This window comes from Notothenia rossii (assembly GCF_949606895.1).
Source record: "Notothenia rossii genome assembly, chromosome: 8".
Taxonomy (NCBI): Eukaryota; Metazoa; Chordata; class Actinopteri; order Perciformes; family Nototheniidae; genus Notothenia; species Notothenia rossii.
Window position 1 is genome coordinate 59,716,002 of NC_136906.1, and position 19,111 is coordinate 59,735,112.

Sequence of the window (19,111 nt, forward strand, 5' to 3'; positions counted from 1 at the left end):
CACACACACACACACACACACACACTCACACACTGCTTAAAGGCTCCCACATGAAGGCATCAAACGCTCCACAGCCAGCTTTATGGCACTCATATGGCAGCAGATTTGATATTTTCCTACCACAGCAGGGGAATAAAACTCGCCACTAATTTGGACTGCGAGCGCCACCGCTAACTTTCAGCATGTGCCGACTGACTGTGTCTTCCAGATGTGTGGACTCTTTGCTCCTTAACAGCCTTACTTAAGAGGCATTAGAAACCTCACACCCCGTCCCCGCTACGCATGGAGAGTGATGACGGCGCTTCGGTATTCAACACAAACACGCTGCCTTTTTTGTCGAGCTTCGACTGAAGTGCTGATGTGAACTTCATGTCTCGCCGCCGTGGACCATAAGTTGCCTTGTGTCAGTGGGAAATCTGTGAATGTGTTTATGTTCTCTGCATAAATAGCTATAATCAAGGTAATTTGGCTGCTGCACTGTAGTTTATTCGAGCTCGCATCCCCTCACTGCTTGTGATATTTGATAACAGGTGTGCTGTCATCAGTGCTGAGTAATGTTGTACATTCTATAAAGAACCCGCTGTAATTGCAGCATGCGTGTGGATGTACACTTTCAAACGCAAGACCCCAAACGAGAAACCTGCTCTGCAACATGTACACCTTTCTCCCGTTCTGGAAACACTCCTTCAGATAAAATCCTCATGGGTCTGTGTGTGTTCAGCTATTATGCAGTCTGCCAGACATTAGTTCATAATACGCCCCTTTCAGGAGGTAAACGGGGGAGATTTTCTGACCGGGGCGTTCACTCACATTTTTCTATTGAAAAGTAGTTTGTGTTTGCCTTTGGGAGGGAAAAAGGGCTACCATTAGTGTTTGTGAAAAGGAAAAGAAATGGCGCTTGTTAGCAAGTCAGACATGGGTAATCCTACTTTGCTACACTGTTGTTGTGCCTTTCCTCTTATCTTATTAGCGTCCCACTCTGATTGGGTGGGACTGTGGGAGAAGAAAATGAGGAGACAGCGTTTATGGCCGTATTTTCCTTTTACAGGCTGCTTCACCGCAAGAGATATTGAAAGCCTTTCATGGTACACTTACGACTGCCCTTATTTCATCCACTTATTTGTCTCCAGCAATTACTCCGTGAGGGAAAACTAGACACAGGCAAACACATAATGACCGTAAGATGCCTTCATGTCAGTTCGTCACTTAAAGCAGGGGTGTGCCAGGAACAATATTTAGTGTGGAAACAATACATTGTATAATGATACAACAATGTTACATGATCATTTTTCTGTCATACACCTTTTTCTTGTAAGCAGGTATGCTTATGAATGAAGAGTAACAAATTGCAATGTAATATTAAAGGGTCCTTAAAAAAAATAAAGTAAGATTGTGTTCTTATACCTCTGAGATGTCTACCTCTATAGCACCGTATTGAAAAAGGCAATTACAAATGTAAAAGCCACATCTCTTCCCTGAAACAGTGTCACTGTGAATTATTCTCACAGGCACTAATTCTTTTCGGTGGAAAAAGTAGTTCCATTTCCATTGCAAACTGTTAACAGAGGATAATCCGGAGTGAGGGGGACATTTTATTTGGAAAAACATATGATGTTGAATATTTCAAACATATTTTTTCAATGCTGTGAGCACCACAGATATATATGAATGGGGTGGAGGCAGAAATATTTCAAAAATACCTCCAAACCTGGGGTAATAAAACCTTAAGTATTTGGGTGGTTAGATTTTTTAGGTTAAAAGATTCTTTGGCACCTAAAACGTGATTTCTTAAAAACGTTCATTTTAGCTCATAAAACCTACACTGTCATCTTTGAGAAAAAAGGAAGAAACATCTGCTCTGGTCCGCTTTTTTTGGATGAAAGAGGGCTTGCACTGTCATGTCCATAGATGGCTTTTCAGACAGGGGAGTTAACTACTCAAGGTTAAGGGGCTACACTCTCTGTATTCTGCCATAATTCATATTTTCCAGAAAGCTCTCATGTCTGTGTCTGTCTTTCCCAGAGCAGAACAGAGCGAGCCAAAATGAAATAAAGCCTAAGATGTTATCAGGGTGATTGGTGCCAGCGAAGCTTGTCTGGGCCTGTGGTCTGGCGGGGCAGCGCTGGCCCGTACGTATACCCAAGCTCGTATGTGTGTGAGAGAGGGCGTGAGTGTGTTTGTGTGTGTGCGTGTGTCCTAAAGGCACTGGATAGATGAAAGCTTTCTTTAACCATAAGCTATGCAGGAGCCGTGCCAGGAGCAGGAAATGTATCAGCGTGATAACAGCCAGAAAGACAGAGAGAAAACCAGAAGGAAAGAAATGGCAGAAAGAGAGAGAGTGTCAGTCCCACAGACACATGTCACTTCATAAATATGTGTTGGGTGTGTGTGTTGAGAGATGAATCTACAGTATGTCTGCATTTGTGTGTGTCCGTGTGTGTGCGTAGCATTGAAGGTTAGAGACAAGTCAAGAGACGGTTTGACACACCTAAGTATGTTTCAGGACACATGAGAGAGAACAGAACTCACCTGGGGACATGACCGTTGCAATGCTAATAATGCTGTGCTGCCGGCCTTCACTGGGTCACAAAAGGGGCTTACAGATAAGAGGAGGAGAGCAAGGGAAAAAAGGACAGAAGAAAAACCAAAGCAAGTCTTGTGTTGCGCATAAAAGCTCAAATGTATTTTCTTATAAATAATTATCCTTATTGTAGAACATGGCTTGTTTTTTGGGAAGACAAAGTTAATTAATTTTAATCTACATTTTAATTTTCCAAAGTGATATATTTTTTTATAAATAAAAAATCACATTTTTATATATGGGTATATGGACTGCCTACCAACACATAGGTGAATAAGCCTACTATTTGTTTTTGCAACTATTTACAAGCCACTCAGATTTGTCATCCCTTCCTATGTCACATGAAGGCTCATTATAGTATATTATATTATAACACAGTATGCTATAGTATTTTGAAAACTGTAGCATGCAAACACGTTCTACTATTAACCAAAACCACAAGTATGAACTTTTAAAATAATCCTAATATGTCGTCTTTAATAGTCTGAGGGTATCACATATAGCATTGCTAAATGGACACAGAACTTGAGCCATATCTTACTTGCATAGTAAATTATTAAAAGTTTGTCTTTTGGGGAAATAGGCAATACATCTACTTACTAAAAGTTAAAGGTGAAGATCGACACCATTGTCATGTCTGTACGGTAAATATGAAAGTATATCCAGCAGTTAGCTAAGGGGTTAACAGCTAGCCCGACTGTTACAAGGTGACGAAATCCACCTACAAGCATCTCTAAATCTCAGTAATTAACATGTAGTATCTTGTATATTCAATCCACACAAAAAGTGAATTGCAAAACAACAGAGTAAGGCTCCAGGAAGTCACTGCTGCTCATTTGCAAGAAAAAACCTCCTCTAAAACCACAACATAGTTTTACACTTCGGCTAACCCAACCAGCTCCCGGGTGTAGCCTCATATTTAACGGACAAATATGATAAAGAAAGGGTTTTTAACAATATGTGAGACATTTGCTTAGAGAGTTCCAAGCACACCCACATCCTGCTTTTGAAAATGGGCTACAAAACCCTTATTTTCAAAGATCGAGTGGAGCAAATAAAGAGAGCTAAATATCAGTGTTCCATTGATTTTTGTACGCTCTCCCCTTTTGTTACTTCGGTTTAGTAACATTAATTAGATAGCTTGCAAATTGGTGTCAAATGACGCAACATAGTGTGCCCTCTCCTTTGCTTTGTGTTCTTGCACTGTATCCTCTCACAGGCCTTAAGTACCCCTGACTACATATTAAACAGTGGAGTAACAGTGAACTAGATCATGAATGTTTCAGGCTCTCTTTCCCAATCACTGGAATGCACTGTACGCCATGTCTCAAGCATGCGAGGGGCAAGTTTTATAGCGGGCTGATTGGGTTGGAGAGGCCTGTGTGCTTCATTCAGGGCCACGGTGGTATTTTCCTGTGGGCTGCTAGTTAAGTGGGACTGGCTGCTTGGCTCCAGTGGGCAAAAGCCAGCTGGGGACCATTACTACTGCTGAAAGAATAAAGCACCCTGTACCAGAATGGTAGTCTGAGATACACACAGTGAGCATGGGCATATACATGCAAACACATGCATGTGGCAAAGATCTGTACTTAATGAGTATTTTCATCATTAAGGAATTCGCAATTTTTTTTTCCTGATGCATAGTTTAATATAAAAGTCCAAAAATATGTCTTTTAGGTCTTACTTTGGTCAAATTCAAAGATTTTAAAAGAGTTTAAAATGATGATACAATTAGAAGAATCAGGAACTATCCATATTAAAATGACTTTAAATGAAAAATGACTTTCAATGAAAAATGACTTTTAATCCTATTTCAAAATACTGGAGTAAAGCTATACTTAGTGTGAGTGTGACAAATCATAGTAAAAGACAGCCATGGCGAATTTTGCATAAGGACACTCACAGGTGGAAATGAACACTGCATCTCCATTGCGTTTGTTTCATTTAATTTAGTTTGGTTCACTCCATTGACCATTGGAGGCAAAAACATTCAAAAGCCAAACACAATATATTTCACGCCCTGTTTGTATAAAATGATTGATCCGATGAAAAATGTAATAAACCCACAAAGCAGAATTCGTAAGTCACTCACATGTCAAAGTCAATTTCCTATTCACTGCCACTGAGTAGGAAATTGACTTTCTGGACAAAGTCAGAGCTCCCGAGGGTATGACTGGAGCTCATTTGGATGTAAAACCTCAAACAAACATTGTGTGAGTCCACAAAGTCGCTCTCCGTTTCATTGTCGAAGCAGCTTGACTTTTTCCTAGTCTTTTGATGCCATCACGTATCCAAATATTTTGCTGTTTTTGCAGCATCAGTGGGGACCTCCTCTCCTTATTATTCTATACATTTTTGGTTGAATGTATCCTTTAATTAAGCATGCTTGCACCATTACACTCAGTGATGACGTCTGTTCTCCTTACTGCTGTGTCATGCTAAGAGATGGTTGTAATTCTATTGAACATGGAAATGCAGGTGATAAAGAAAAAGAAAGTGCAATCCGTCTTCTGTTTCCATTCGTTTTTCCCTCTTCTCCTTTTTCTCCCTCAGCCCTCCCTTTTTTAACCCTCCTTCATCCTCTCCTCCATCTTGCTCCTCTCTCTTACATCTCCTTCGCAACCACAAGCACGACTGAGTGTCATACATTTGTCAGCGTCACATGACAGACAGCAGACCCCACAAGTGTGCGCACATACCCCAAAAAAGCACAGACGCTGGGACTAGTTAGGAGCTGATGCCGATGAGTCAGGCTTACAGAAATGCCACAGAAGGCTTAGCTAATGCACTTTACAGAGCTCCCTTTTTCTTTTCATTCTTTTTTGTCTGTATCGCTCCCTCCCTCTATGTCCTAGAAGCTGAGCAAAAAGTCATAGCTCTTCGCTGACAGAGAGGTCTTTCCAGTTATTTTTCACAGCGTGTCCCCTGCGCCCTCGCTGCAACGTGCTCCCTCCGCCGTGCTACATGAGAGCCTCCTCCACTCATGCATTGTGGTGCAGCTGGATACTCGCTGTGTGTGCCTGTGATCAAGTTGTCGGAGATACCTGATCCCTTTTATTGTTCGTTTGACCCGCATCCCAGGAGGCATGAGGGTCAGGGTGGAGTACCCAGATCCTTTTTGTACAGATGCTAGTACGTGAGAGGAAAGGAAGACAAGGAAGGCCAAGAGATTTAGGAAGTGAAAGGGATTTTTACGCACTTTCCAGCAAACGCATTAAGGAGCACTGTTTCTTTAAAAAGCTCTTTAAAAACTGGTCATATTGGCTGCAGACAAACACACACACACACACACACACACACACACACACACACACACACACACACACAAACACACACACACACACACACACACACACACACACACACACACACACACACACACACACACACACACACACACACACACACACACACACACACACACACACACACACACACACACACACAGATGTATATGGTTAGCAGGCCGAAGCTGGTTTAAGTTAGCATGGAGCCAGTCACACTGTGTGAGAGCCTTACCCCCTGCCTGCTACTGCCACCCTCCACAGCCTCTTTCCTTCTCTCTTTCTCTCCGTCTCTCTCTGTTTTTAAACTGCATGTGTGACAGTCGCCGTGGCCGCAGTGCCCCCTGAAACACACACACACACACACACACACACACACACACACACACACACACACACACACACACACACACACACACACACACACACACACACACACACACACACACATGCAGAGACACACAAGGTTGATCTGCATGGCCTCGCTTCTCCTGATTAGCCCCTTCCATGACAAATAAGCCATCAGAGCATAGGAAGGAGGAGGAGGAGCAGGAGGGACGGATGGGAGATGTGAGGAGGAGAGGAGCAGAGGTGTAAAGGGCGGGGGGGACGAGGTGAGGAGGCTGGGACCCCTGGGGACCCCTAGATCACAGCCATGCTAATGAGGAGCTGCTTTGCCAGCAGCGGAGGTGTCAGCTAACCCCTGACAGGTGCACACACACACGTGCTCCCAGGGCTCGGGCTTTGCGCGTGCACATGTGTACACTGCGAGGGGTGTGAGGGAGGGGCTGCAGGTTTGTGTCCCAGTGGCCTAGCCTGCGGGCGGCTTTGTTCTGTATGCAAATGTGTCGCGGTGGTGTTCAGTCGCCCTTGATGGAATGTAGGAGCAGTACGGCGAACCTGAACCCCAGGAATGCTGCAGTGCACACACATGACATACTGTAGCACATCCTCACTCACTTCCTTGTTAACGACCTGCACTGTCTTCTGTTTCTGCAGTAAGGCAACATTACTCACACTCCAAATTTTGCCCCCTGGATGTTTTTCACCCCGCCTCCCGCAGAACTGTCCATGCCAAAAGAATGCAGTACAGCAGGGAAGTTGGTGGGCTAGCGTTCAAATGCTACTTATTTTCAATTATGATTCTTTTTTTCACCGAGCTTTCTGAGAGTTAATTTGGCATCAGCGAGCTTTCATTACCAGCCACTCACTGCTCCTAGTTTGCCCATGTTGTCGAGAAGCTGAGCCTTTTGGATTTTTGTTATTCTTCTGCGGTTTTATTATAAGTCCCTCTGGATTATAGCATCTGATAAAGGCCCCAAAATGTAAAGTGCAATGTAAATGGAGTGAGCTTGTGCTTTAGGGAAATATAAATCAAACTCAGGCTGCAGGGAAGGCATATGTGAGTTCTTAAATTAAACACAAATCCACATGTCTGCACCATACGCCTGGTGTCTGCTTCAACCGCGCCAAGCTCACACCGACTTTTCTACACTGGCCATATGCAAACAGTCAATATCATGGCTCCCCTTCATTCACTGGCATTTTGTTTGTACTTTTGAAGGCAAAATAATGGCTATAAAATGCAATCTGGAAAGAATCAAATCTGATGTAAAGCTCAGATCTAAGTCCCTGAAGACTGGGTTAATTGGCTCGGTGGTTTAGTAAAAAAAAAAAAAAAAACCCAGGAGAGAAGGGGAACATTATTACTGGCCCACCTCAGCTCCATGCATGTGCCAATGTTTTAATAACTTCCTCCAGGCCTCCTGGCCCTTAGCCCTTGTTTTGTTGCACAGGACAAAGAGCTGCCCTCCTTAAGCTGGTCTCTATTGTGTTCGTCTGTCTTCATGGGAAAGCCTGTCCTGGTGGACACCTGGGCAGAAATATTAAAGATTCAGACTATTTCAAGGGAATGTCATCATGCTGAAACATTTACAAGCACTTGTACTGCCAGCAAAATGACCCACACCGGCAGAAATTCAGTTCCTAATGCAGCACCGTATTACAGAATCCTGCTGTGACTCCATTTCATTTAACCTTTCATCTCAGCCCCATTCACAGAACAGTGCGAGTGTGTGTCAGTACGTGTGTCTGTGTGCATATGGCGTGCCAGAGTAAATTGGCCGATTAGGTCCAGCATCAGTGACTGCGTGGAGTGGAGAATGTAACTCTTCTAACTGGTAGTTGACCTTGGCGGTCAGCAGTGGAGGGGTCCCTGCCTGCGTGTCAGGCAGACGACTGTAATTACCACAAAGTGAAGCATGACACGGCCCACCGTGATTCTTTAATGAAGGCTTTTATTGGCTTGAGCACTGAGCGGCGACAACATTCACACTCTCACAGCATGTGTGCAAGTGTGTGTGAGGAGAGGAATCGAGTGAGAATGTGTGCCACTTAATGTCTATCGATAAAATATGTATCTATCTCGTGATACATCAGTGTATAAAGTCTTCCATTCAAAATGCAGCTTTACTAAAGGTTTTAAAGTACCAGGCTCAAAAGAAACGTAAAAGAAAAAGTACCCGTTGCAAATTTCTTGATAGTTTATATTAAATTGCAATAAATAACTATATGCAATAAGTGTTTGTTTTTTTACTATATAGAATACTGGGTAGCCTGAGAAATTGACCAAGACATCAATTCATTTCATCTTAACCTGATATTAAATTACACATTATTTTTATTTGGAATTGATAATCAAAATATGAATCTTCAAATCTACCAGATTATAGTGGAGTAAATGATTTGCCTATGAATTGTAGAAGGTAACACATGGTTAGACTCATGTTTATAAGTAGCTGGAAACTTAAGTATTTACATGAGTAAATGTACTTAGTTAATGTACATCTACCTATGTATAGCTTTAATGATTTGATATGCTGTTAAAGAGTCCTTTCTTACACGTTCTCCCCTCCCCCCGCTTGCTTGCTTGCTTGTTTGGGAAGTTGATGAAATTTGTCTTTGGCCGTCATTAGACAGCAGCCATCAGCTGCCACTCTATTAGCCGTCACGCTTCCTTTAACAACATATGGCACGGCTGTGTAAGATATGACAAGATGCAAATGTGTTGCTGTAGTGGTGGAGGGGGTGGGGAAGAAGGTTGGGGGGGGGGGCTGGCATATGATTGGGTAGCTTGTATTGATGAGGCCATGTGGGACTGCACACCCACATACAGCGATAAGAAGAAGAAAACATTTGATAAATTGAGAGATCTTCAATCCCTTTCCCAATCTCACGTCTTCATTTCATATTGATCCACGCCTGTTGATGAGATTACACTGCTTCCAAGTCTATGAACCCCTCTTGGTCTCTTGGGGGCATGTAAATACCCTCTATGTGTGTGTTAGTGTATGTGTGCCCAAGCAAGTCTGGCCCTTAAAGTCCCTCCACCTCTCTTCTTACCCCCTCTCCTCCTCCTCCTCCCCCTTCTCTCTTTTGCTCTCTTCTCCTCGTCCAAGCTGTTAAGCTGTCCAGCTCTCTGCTGCCAAGCGGCCGTGTGAAGCCTCGCCAAACTAAACACGGGCAGGTAGCCCGCCACTCGCCCCACACACACATGCACACACATGAAACATACATCCACATACATGTCCACACAAATACACAAGCTCTCACACACGCGTTTGTAGCAGGAGTCAGGTCATGTGGCATCCCACACAAACAGTGCGAGTGATGGCTACATCAGAGCCTCGCTAATAGCAGAGAAAAACAGACAGAATCAGTAAATGAGCCCCTCATTAACTTTTTCTGACCTCGTATCCCCTGGGGGAAGCCAAACCAATCACACCGCCAAATCAGCTTCCTGTGCTAGACACTGATCCAACATCAGCTTTCGCTCATCTGTTCCTGCACGGTGCCACTGCTGCGAGAGAGGTTGGACACAGAGGAGGAAAGTGGGAAGAGAAAATTGCCACGCATGTCTGCATGTGTGTTTTACATTCCATGACAATGGGTGGCTGTGAGGCAGCCATCTTCCTGTAAGGGCTTTTTTCTTGATCACATAAGACTCTGGGCAGAAGTTACTCTCCTTCTTTGTTTTCCCCCCTCCGGGCTCCAGGCTTTGGGACCACCGTACCGACTCGACTCCGCTTGCGGTAGTCGTTGATGATAAAGTAAATGCAGATGCCTTTCAAGCAAACATAGGACTGTGTTCAAGGCTAGCCTGTGTTGAATTAGATGAATCCCAACCGAGGCTCTTTTTATGACTCATAAGCAGGCTGACAGGGCCGTGCCATAGTGACTGATAGATTCATTTGGCATTATTAAGTCATGCCATTTAAGGGGGCAATTTGTCAATGAGCGACATGGAGCTTTGGTGTGTGTGTGTGTGTGTGTGTGTGTGTGTGTGTGTGTGTGTGTGTGTGTGTGTGTGTGTGTGTGTGTGTGTGTGTGTGTGTGTGTGTGTGTGTGTGTGTGTGTGTGTGTGTGTGTGTGTGTGTGTGTGTTGTTACAGTCACACCAAATCACTTTACTGTAGCTGATATTACACCAGTGACGCAGAGCTTTACTTCATGTGGATGCTTTGTTCAGACCGGAGGGGTCTTTACTGTTTACACACCGTCTCCATCACCTCTCCTGTCTCTTCTTTTATGTGTCTCTCTTTCTTTCTAATGCTATATCTCAACCCCCCCCCCCCCCCCCCCCACACTTTCCAATATTTCCTTTTTTCCCCATTGGAGTGCTTTTTTCCATTGCCTCCCGTCTCTCCATATGGAAATGACAGAGTAGACGAGATGGATCTGTATATTAAAGCCTAGCTGACATTAACATTAGCATAATGTGTTGTGGCCTTAGGGCAATACCTGCCATCTGCATTAGCCTGTAGACACACACAACACACCCAAACACTAAAAATATCATACACTTACAGACAAAGCCCATGGAAGACCCTCATACAAAGACACAAATAGAGGATTAAAGGAGAAACCTAAACCTTACATTAAGAATATCAACGTGTTACTTCAATGATCTAGGAAAGTTTAACCAATATTTGAGTTTTCTTTTTTATAGCCCTTATTCTATGATCAGTTGTGTAGCAAAAAATGTACTGATACACGCATATCAGGTATAAAGTACATCTTTCACAGTTTATTGTACACAGAGCAATTACCTTATTCTTGATGACATCACACATTTTGAGCACTTTAGTTTTTGGATTTCGGTGAGATTGACATGTATGAACCTTTAAAATAGGCCTAGCACCTCTTAATTTTTTCCTTAACATGTTCACACAGGTTGATAAGGAACATGCAAGTAATATGTTGGTTTGAATGAACGGATACAATTGTGTTTTTCCTTTACGGCATATCTTCTTTTTTTTACAATACTGATGGGGATTTTGTTTCTTTTAATCTACAGATAAAAATGAGCCATCCAGCTACATCTGCACTACCTGTAAGCAGACATTCACCAGCGCCTGGTTCCTGCTCCAGCATGCCCAGCACACTCATGGCATCCGCATCTACCTGGACCACCACCCAGTCAACTGCTCCCTTACTCCGCGCATGGCTCTGCCTCCCCCCTTCACTGAAGCCCTGCCTCGCTCCCCTCTCCCCAATTTCCTTGGCGATGCCAACAACCCATTCCACCTTCTCCGCATGGCCGCGCCCCTACTAAGGGAACACCCCCCTCCCCCGGGATACATGGAGACCCGACTGCCTGCAACACCGCCCTTTGTCAGCCCTAACCCGCCCCCTAGACTCCCTCTAGATCGGCTGGGAGAAGAGATGGGGCTGCTGTCCCAGCACCCCAGTGCCTTTGAGAGGGTGATGCGGATGACCCCCATGGATCCCCCTTCCATGGACTTCTCCCGACGTCTGAGAGAACTGGCGGGCAACACGACCAATAATGGGGGGCCCACTCCTCCTCTATCGCCCAACCGTGTGCCACCCATGCACCGCTTGCTGAGTCCCACGCTTTTCCAGCCTGGTGCCAAGCCCCCGGCGTTTCTCACCTATCCTCCTCCGCCCACTTCTCAGGGGGGACACGGTTCTTCCAGCCCTCCCGAAAGCCAGAGTCAGAACCAGAGCCAGGCGAAATCAAAATCCTGTGAGTTCTGTGGCAAGGTCTTCAAGTTCCAGAGCAACCTGATCGTCCACAGACGCAGTCACACAGGCGAGAGGCCGTACAAGTGCCATCTATGTGACCATGCCTGTTCCCAGGCCAGCAAGCTTAAGAGGCACATGAAGACACATATGCACAACAAGTCTGGGTCCATAAGTGGTTCCCCAGAGCAGGGAAATAGAGAGGATGGTGGAGAAGGTGAGGAAAAGAGCAGGGAGGGGAATTCAAGAGGGATGGGCATGGACAATGAGGAGGAGGAGGAAGAAGAGGAGGAAGAAGAAGAGGAAGAAGAGGAAGAGGAGGAAGAACTGAGGAATGGCAGTCGGCCAGATTCCAACTTAAGTGACGACTCCCAGGAGTTCGGCCCGAAAAGGCCGAATGGCCCCAGACATTGTCCTGGGGAAAAACAATTGAGTGATGTCAGGGATAGAGTAAGTGACAGTGGTGGGGTGGGCATCATGCACCCATACAACCATCTGGACAATCACCTTAGACTTAACCTTAGCAAGAGAAGCATGGAGAGACAGCCCAATGGAGTCGCTGGAGAGAGGGGTGAAGAGAGAGAGAATGAGAAGCAGCAGGACAGACAGCGAGACGAGCAGATGGAACAGAGGCCTGTGATGAACGGCAGAATCAGTGTATCCGAAGTAGACTCCTTCCCCGGGTTGTTCCAGCGTCGGCCCACCCCAATCACCAGCCCGAATCCCTCCAACAACAACAAGAGGATCAAGATAGAGAAAGAACAGCTGGAGCTTCCCCCAACCTTACCCCTCATCTCCCCTGAGAATGTCTACTCTCAGCTTCTGGCTGGCTACGCTGCTTCGCGCCACTTCATCAGAGAACCCTTCATGGGATTCACAGATTCCCGTCAGTCGCCGTTCGGCACCTCCTCCGAGCACTCCTCCTCAGAAACGGGGAGCCTCCGTTACTCCACCCCACCCGGAGAGCTGATGGAAGCAGGAAGTGCCTCGGGCCGTAGTGGCAGCAGCACTCCTCACCTCCTGCGGGGACCTGGACCCGGCAGGCCCCCCAGCTCTAAGGATAGGAGGAATGACACCTGTGAGTACTGTGGCAAGGTGTTCAAGAACTGCAGCAACCTGACGGTGCATAGACGCAGCCACACGGGGGAACGGCCCTACAAATGCGACCTGTGCAGCTACGCCTGCGCCCAGAGCTCCAAGCTGACACGCCACATGAAGACCCACGGGCAATTTGGAAAGGATGTGTACCGCTGCGACATCTGCCACATGCCCTTCAGCGTCTACAGCACGCTGGAGAAACACATGAAGAAATGGCATGGCGAACATTTGATGGCCAGTGAGGTCAAACTGGAGGAGGCGGACAGAGTTTAAGCCAGCAACCATTAGTTATACAGCCAACAATGTACACAAGCAAACACTCACACACACAAACACGAAAGCAGACACATGCACACACGAGATCCCTATAACCACTTCTTCAGTTATAGGGCTTGGCTGGATAATCTCTCTCTCTTAAAAAAAATGAGACTGATTGATGTTCATCTTTTTTTCTTGTCACAGAAACTGCCACCTGAGAATATAAACAAAGGGAAACTTTAATGAGAACTTGTCTGGAATGCACAACTTGGTGTTTCTTGGCAAACTGTCTGAGGATTTGATCAGTTAGCAATCCATGGAGCCTTTCTACTGTGCAATAATTTCTGTATTTATTGGATTTTTGTAATGATATTTGGCATGTGCAGGTACATCTTTGTGGGATTTCATATGGAGTTAGTTTTGAAATGTGCTAAAATGTTTTTTTTTCTAAAATGCAATGGGAAGAAGTCATCCTTAATACAAATGTTCTCTTTTTTTCTCCTTTAAGGAAGCTTATTATCATGTGCGAGATCAATTGTGCAAAGCAGTTAGCTTTTTAAAGTTAAAATAATTGTTTTCTATATTAACTGTAGCAGCGACTACAATCCACTCCCTCATGCAGGCCTAAAGCACTGAATGTCAGCCTGACAATAAAACATCATGCTGGATTTAAAAAATCCATCATAATCTTAAAGACCTGATTAATTTATTCAGGGAATTTGTCCTTTTGAATATTGGCGTGTGAATAATTCCTCAATGCAGTTACTGTATTGCTGTCCTGCTTTGGACAGGACATAAATCAAGGTTGCACTTAATAGGAGGTACCTTTTAATTGATGCTTATTACATTCCCAATGTAGAATTAAAAATACCATATTTAATATGTTGAATAAGTTAAGACTAGCCTACTTGTGATTAATGTGAGAAGGAGAACAGTCCTGTTTATGGTTTGTAAATATATTCATTTTTTTTATATGTCAAAGTAGCCCCGACTGTACGTGAAAGATGGCCTAAAAACGAAACAATCAGAAGACCAGCTGCTTGCATCACCCACCGTATATGCTAAGTGTGACTACCATTCATTTTTGCTTTATCAGACCCACTTAATTATCTCACCCACTCCCACCCCCCACCCCATGTGTGCAAACTCAAAGGTAATTTGTTAAGCTAAAGCAACTTCAACAATTGTAACACGTTCCAAATCACTCTGCATCTCCTTCTCGTGTCCGCGGTGGCGTCTCTCTCCGACCCGGGTCGACTCCCCGTGTCCCCTTAGGATCTGCAAAACAGTTCCAAATGAAATTCATATCAATATGTGTTAGCGTGTGTGTTCTTCTCTCCGCAGTGTGCTCTAAGCCTCGCTCTCCGACGGCGTCTTTTCACAGTTCACTAGCTCAGATTCATGCATTAGAGCGGCTTTTAAAAGGAAGCCTGTTCATTCGCCTCACAAAGTGATACGGGTTTAACTCCCAGTAACAGATTCTGAGACAGTGTGCATGTTCGTGACTTTTGGGGATTACGTTTTTTTATTTTCTGCATCGTTCATCCTGAAATGAATCTTGTAAAGAGAGAGGAAAAAAAAAATAGGCTATATGAGTTATGATAATTTCGAGCACAGCTGCAATGGGGGCAGGCCAGGCGACCTTGAGTAGGGGCTATTCTTATAGTTAGATGAAAGATTGGAACGGAGAAATGAAGAGAAAGAAATAGAGGGAGAGAGAGCAAGACCTTGGCCAGGGAGAAGAGTCATTCAAATGAAATTGGAAGCATATGAAAAGTGTTTTTTTTTCCGTACCCAAATGCACATCTACTGGCCACATCTTATAACGGACCGTCAGTGTGAGACAGAGCGAGCGGGAGAGGGAGGGAGACGGGAAACCACATGAAAGGAGATTGAGACTACATCTTTCATTTTAGTGCTGCAAATCATCACAATCATCTTCACTTGAAAGTTCGACGTGCTATTGTCAGGTTTTATGTGCGCCATTTTGTTTTGGTAAAAAAAGGGTGCAAATCCCTATTTTTTGCTGATTTTTAGAAAGGAAATGATCCGAAGACCACAGATCTGTTAGTCCAAAATGAGGCATACAACAATGACATCTATCACATGCACAGATGAATAGTGAAACCCTAACAGAGATCCAAATCACACATGGACGTTCAGTCTTACAATATGTTTACAGTGTTGAAGTATGCCATTAATGAAATACTCTGTGTAAGTGTTTAAAATGATGATAAAGTATTGTTTTTTGCCAATGTTCTTTCAAATGTTTTTGAATGCCATAGCAGTTTTGTATGATTCTCCTGGTGGAGGGATTTTATCTTCATGAATATTTTTCTGTATGATTACTTGTTCACTGTATGGGAAGACAATTTTTTGGAAATGTAATATTGCAGAATCATGCCAGATTATCTTTTTTCCCCCTAACAAACGTGGTGCCATTATTGACTTTCGGTCTCTTTTTTTTATATTTAATTTTGAGTGAATTTCCTGTTGTTGATTTGGTGAAGCTATCCTCCATGGATGTAAAACAAAATTATATTAAAACAAAAAAAGAATTATAAGAATAAGATGATCCTAAAAGAAGACATTTCGGCAGGGGAATGCAATGCATTATGTGGAAATCCTTTTCCAAATCAATTTTTATGAGACATTCATGAACATTGTTTTGTTCTTGTTTTTTCTCAAGGTTGGTTGAAGGTCATGTGACGGCACTTACAACTGTAATTTTCATATTTCACTTTTCACACCTTTCACTTACACTCTTTGTACAAAAAATTGTTTCCTTGTTCTTTTCTTTTTGAGGGGGGGGGGGAGTGCATCATTGTGAAAAAAAGTGATTTCAGAACAGTACACATCTGCTGTATTGAACATATATGTATTTTTGTAATGTGTTGAAAAATCAATACAAGAAAGCCAACACTTCAATAAATGTTGCAATTGCTCTATGATTGAAGCAGCTTTTTATTCTGATTATTTCATCTTCCTTTTTTCTAACACACACTGACAGTTCCATAGTTTTAGTGTGCAGCTACACAACTCTCTTTTTACAATACCAGCATTACTGCCTATTCCTCAGGACATGCCTCATCTGTTAACACCAACACAAATGTTTTATCTACTTCTGTCGGAGGGCGAAAACAAAATAACATTGTTGGAAAAATACCACACATGTGAATCATGCATTTTTATGCTATATCAACAAGGTTACATACTAACCATCAGAAATGGCTGCTATTCATTTACTATGACTCCTACTCTGATGTTGTCTTTAGGGTGTGGAACCGTGTTTCACGGCCAGCAAACAGCTGCTAGCCCATACTGGATTAATACTTAGAAAGATGTGCTAATTATAAAAACAAACTAAAAGAAAACAATTCTAATATGGTTTCCACAACTTTATTTTGTTCATTGTGGAAACTACAGATTCAGAGATTATGAACAAATATATTTATTTATCAATGAATAGAGTATATGAAGCAGGAGGGAACAGAATTTGTCTTATTTAGTCATATTTTACCGTATTTGAAATCCTTATGTTGACTCATTCACAACAATAGAAGACAAGGGTTTATTCTACATCATTGCTTTTTCTGAATGAGTTAAAACAATACCCTACATAACTTTACATGATTGCATTCACAATAATGCGTTCTTGTTTCTCATGAGTTATTGCTCCACAAAGTCAGAATTCATATACTGTATATATTATAGGGTTAGGAAACCAACCAGTTTTGGAAATACTTGAATAAAATAATGAAACCTTAATTTTGTTTTTATCAGCAGCTACAAAATTCAACCGAATGTCATCAAAATAAAACCAGTGTAATAAAAACTCTAATAAAATCTGCATTCAGTATTTTTGGCTAGGCCATCCCTGGAAACGAGAAAGTCTGTAACTAAATTAAAGCAATACAACAACAGAAAATTGCCACATTTCGTACTAAGGAATTTAAATTTTAGAAACCGCTGACTTTATCTGTAAAAATGCATTAGTCATTAAAGGCAATGCAAACTGTGGTAGAAGTTAGAGTGTGATATATAAAGGTCTCAGAGTTTGAATGGTTGAAATATCATGTTGTCAGTTAGGAATCTTGTCGTTAATGGGCAAGACAAGACACACATTGTAGAGTCTTGATCATTACCTAATTAAAACATATTTTACATTGTGCCACTTAACCACTGCATTGATAAAAAAATCATGCTCCAAAATGTTTTTTCAGAAATGACACCCTTGTTCTTAGAAAACAATAGAAATGAGAGTGTGACTCACGACTTTTTTTTTACTGAAGGTAGCTGTTGACAGCCTCATGCTTCATAAATGAGTCCTGGCATGAGTGTGGGGACCCATCAGGTATTTCTTGATATCAGGCCAACAGCAGTCAAGCCTGTCCTCGCTTGAGCCTTCAGGCCATTGGATAGCATAACAGTGTGTTTGTGAGAGTGTGTTTGTGTGCTAGCTCACAGAGAAAGTAGAAGAAGAGAGAGAAGAAACACAATAGAGTGGAGATAGAGGAAAGATAAAGGAAAGGAGACTTGTGCAGGGCGGGTTTGTGTGAGAAAGTCAAATCGGGAGGAATTCGAGATGTTTGCCAGACCTTGCCACACACAACAGGCCAAAAACTGCATCAGTGTCACAACATGATGTATAGTTCAATGTAAAACTGTAATTTCAACGTCAAAATAGTCCGAAAATAATCAGCTACAAATTGCCTTACCCTGATGATGTTTGGACGTTTTGCTGTTTGCAGGAAGGATCTGATTGTGACTTTTCCTAACAGTGTGTGTGTGTGTGTGTTTTTGCCTGAAGGCTGACATCTGGGTGCCATGTTGAGGATTTTGGTCTTATGGTCAGCAGAAATGTGCATGTTGAGAACATGTGACATTCCCACAGTTCTTAACCTAGCCATGGCGCAACTATTGACGTAACAATTGCAATAGCGTGACAATCTGAAAACGGTTTGTGGTGGCAGATGTTTTAAATGGTTGAAGAAATTGATTAAAGGTCATAAAGTCAAATGATCTTCTCTTTCTTTTTACATTCATCTATTTAAACGCATAGATAGAGGATGCATTGTGTATGGCATTGCACATATTTTTCTTATCAAAGTGACATTCAGTTATGTAATTGTATTGCACAATTGTAACTCATATCACAACCTCAAGCATCCTATTATAAAGCTTATTTTGGACCATACTGAAGTGTCTATTTTTTTAAAGGGCTACTCTCCATATAATCAGGTGGCCACACATTCCGGCCACTTCTCTGCCACCAGCCCATCTTGCGCAGTTCACATGTGACATGAGGTTAAAAAAGCTCTCTGTTGAGCTTGTTTAGGAGGAGGCCCCCCCTTGCTGTGTGCCCAGCGCCGTGGGAGAAAAGTGGCCTTAAGCTCCAGTGGTGAGGAGGTGCCGTATCCTCTTCACCATGAAGCGCTGGGCAGAGGCCCTGTAGTCACAGACAGAGAGTCGCGGAGCGGGCGATGGGAAATCATGGCATGGAGTAAAACCACGTCCTCGGGGAACAGGGTGTCAGCAGGGATTGCGGTCCACGTCCTCGACCACACGGAACCACAAGTCCACCGCAGAGACCCGACTATCAACTGGATCACAGGGCTCAGGCCCCACTGGCCCCTCTGTAGATATACACTCACTAATCTACCGGCCCTGACCAGAACCCAGTCAAATAGAGCTGCCCGCACAGCAAGAAGACTGGGCTTCACCCTGCGACACAGCGACCGGAGTAAATCCGGCCCAGCTGGCTGCTCTCGAGAAAACAGGGTAAAAAGGAGGTAATGGACGGCGGGAAAGCAGGGAGAGCAATTTGGAAGGGTGGTCAGATGACAGAG

The 19,111-nt window shown here is 43.4% G+C and overlaps 1 protein-coding gene across 1 annotated transcript; it reads left to right on the top strand.

Annotated features, from left to right (window-relative positions):
* Positions 1-11,084: 11,084 nt before the first annotated feature.
* LOC307016225 (B-cell lymphoma/leukemia 11B-like) lies at positions 11,085-16,218 on the top strand (the record flags this gene model as incomplete). The annotated part of the gene is made up of 2 exons (XM_079645267.1): positions 11,085-11,115; positions 11,221-16,218. The coding sequence occupies 2 exons, from the start codon at positions 11,085-11,087 to the stop codon at positions 13,275-13,277; spliced, it is 2,088 nt and encodes a 695-aa protein (XP_079501393.1). The 3' UTR covers positions 13,278-16,218.
* Between the last annotated feature and the right edge of the window lie 2,893 nt (positions 16,219-19,111).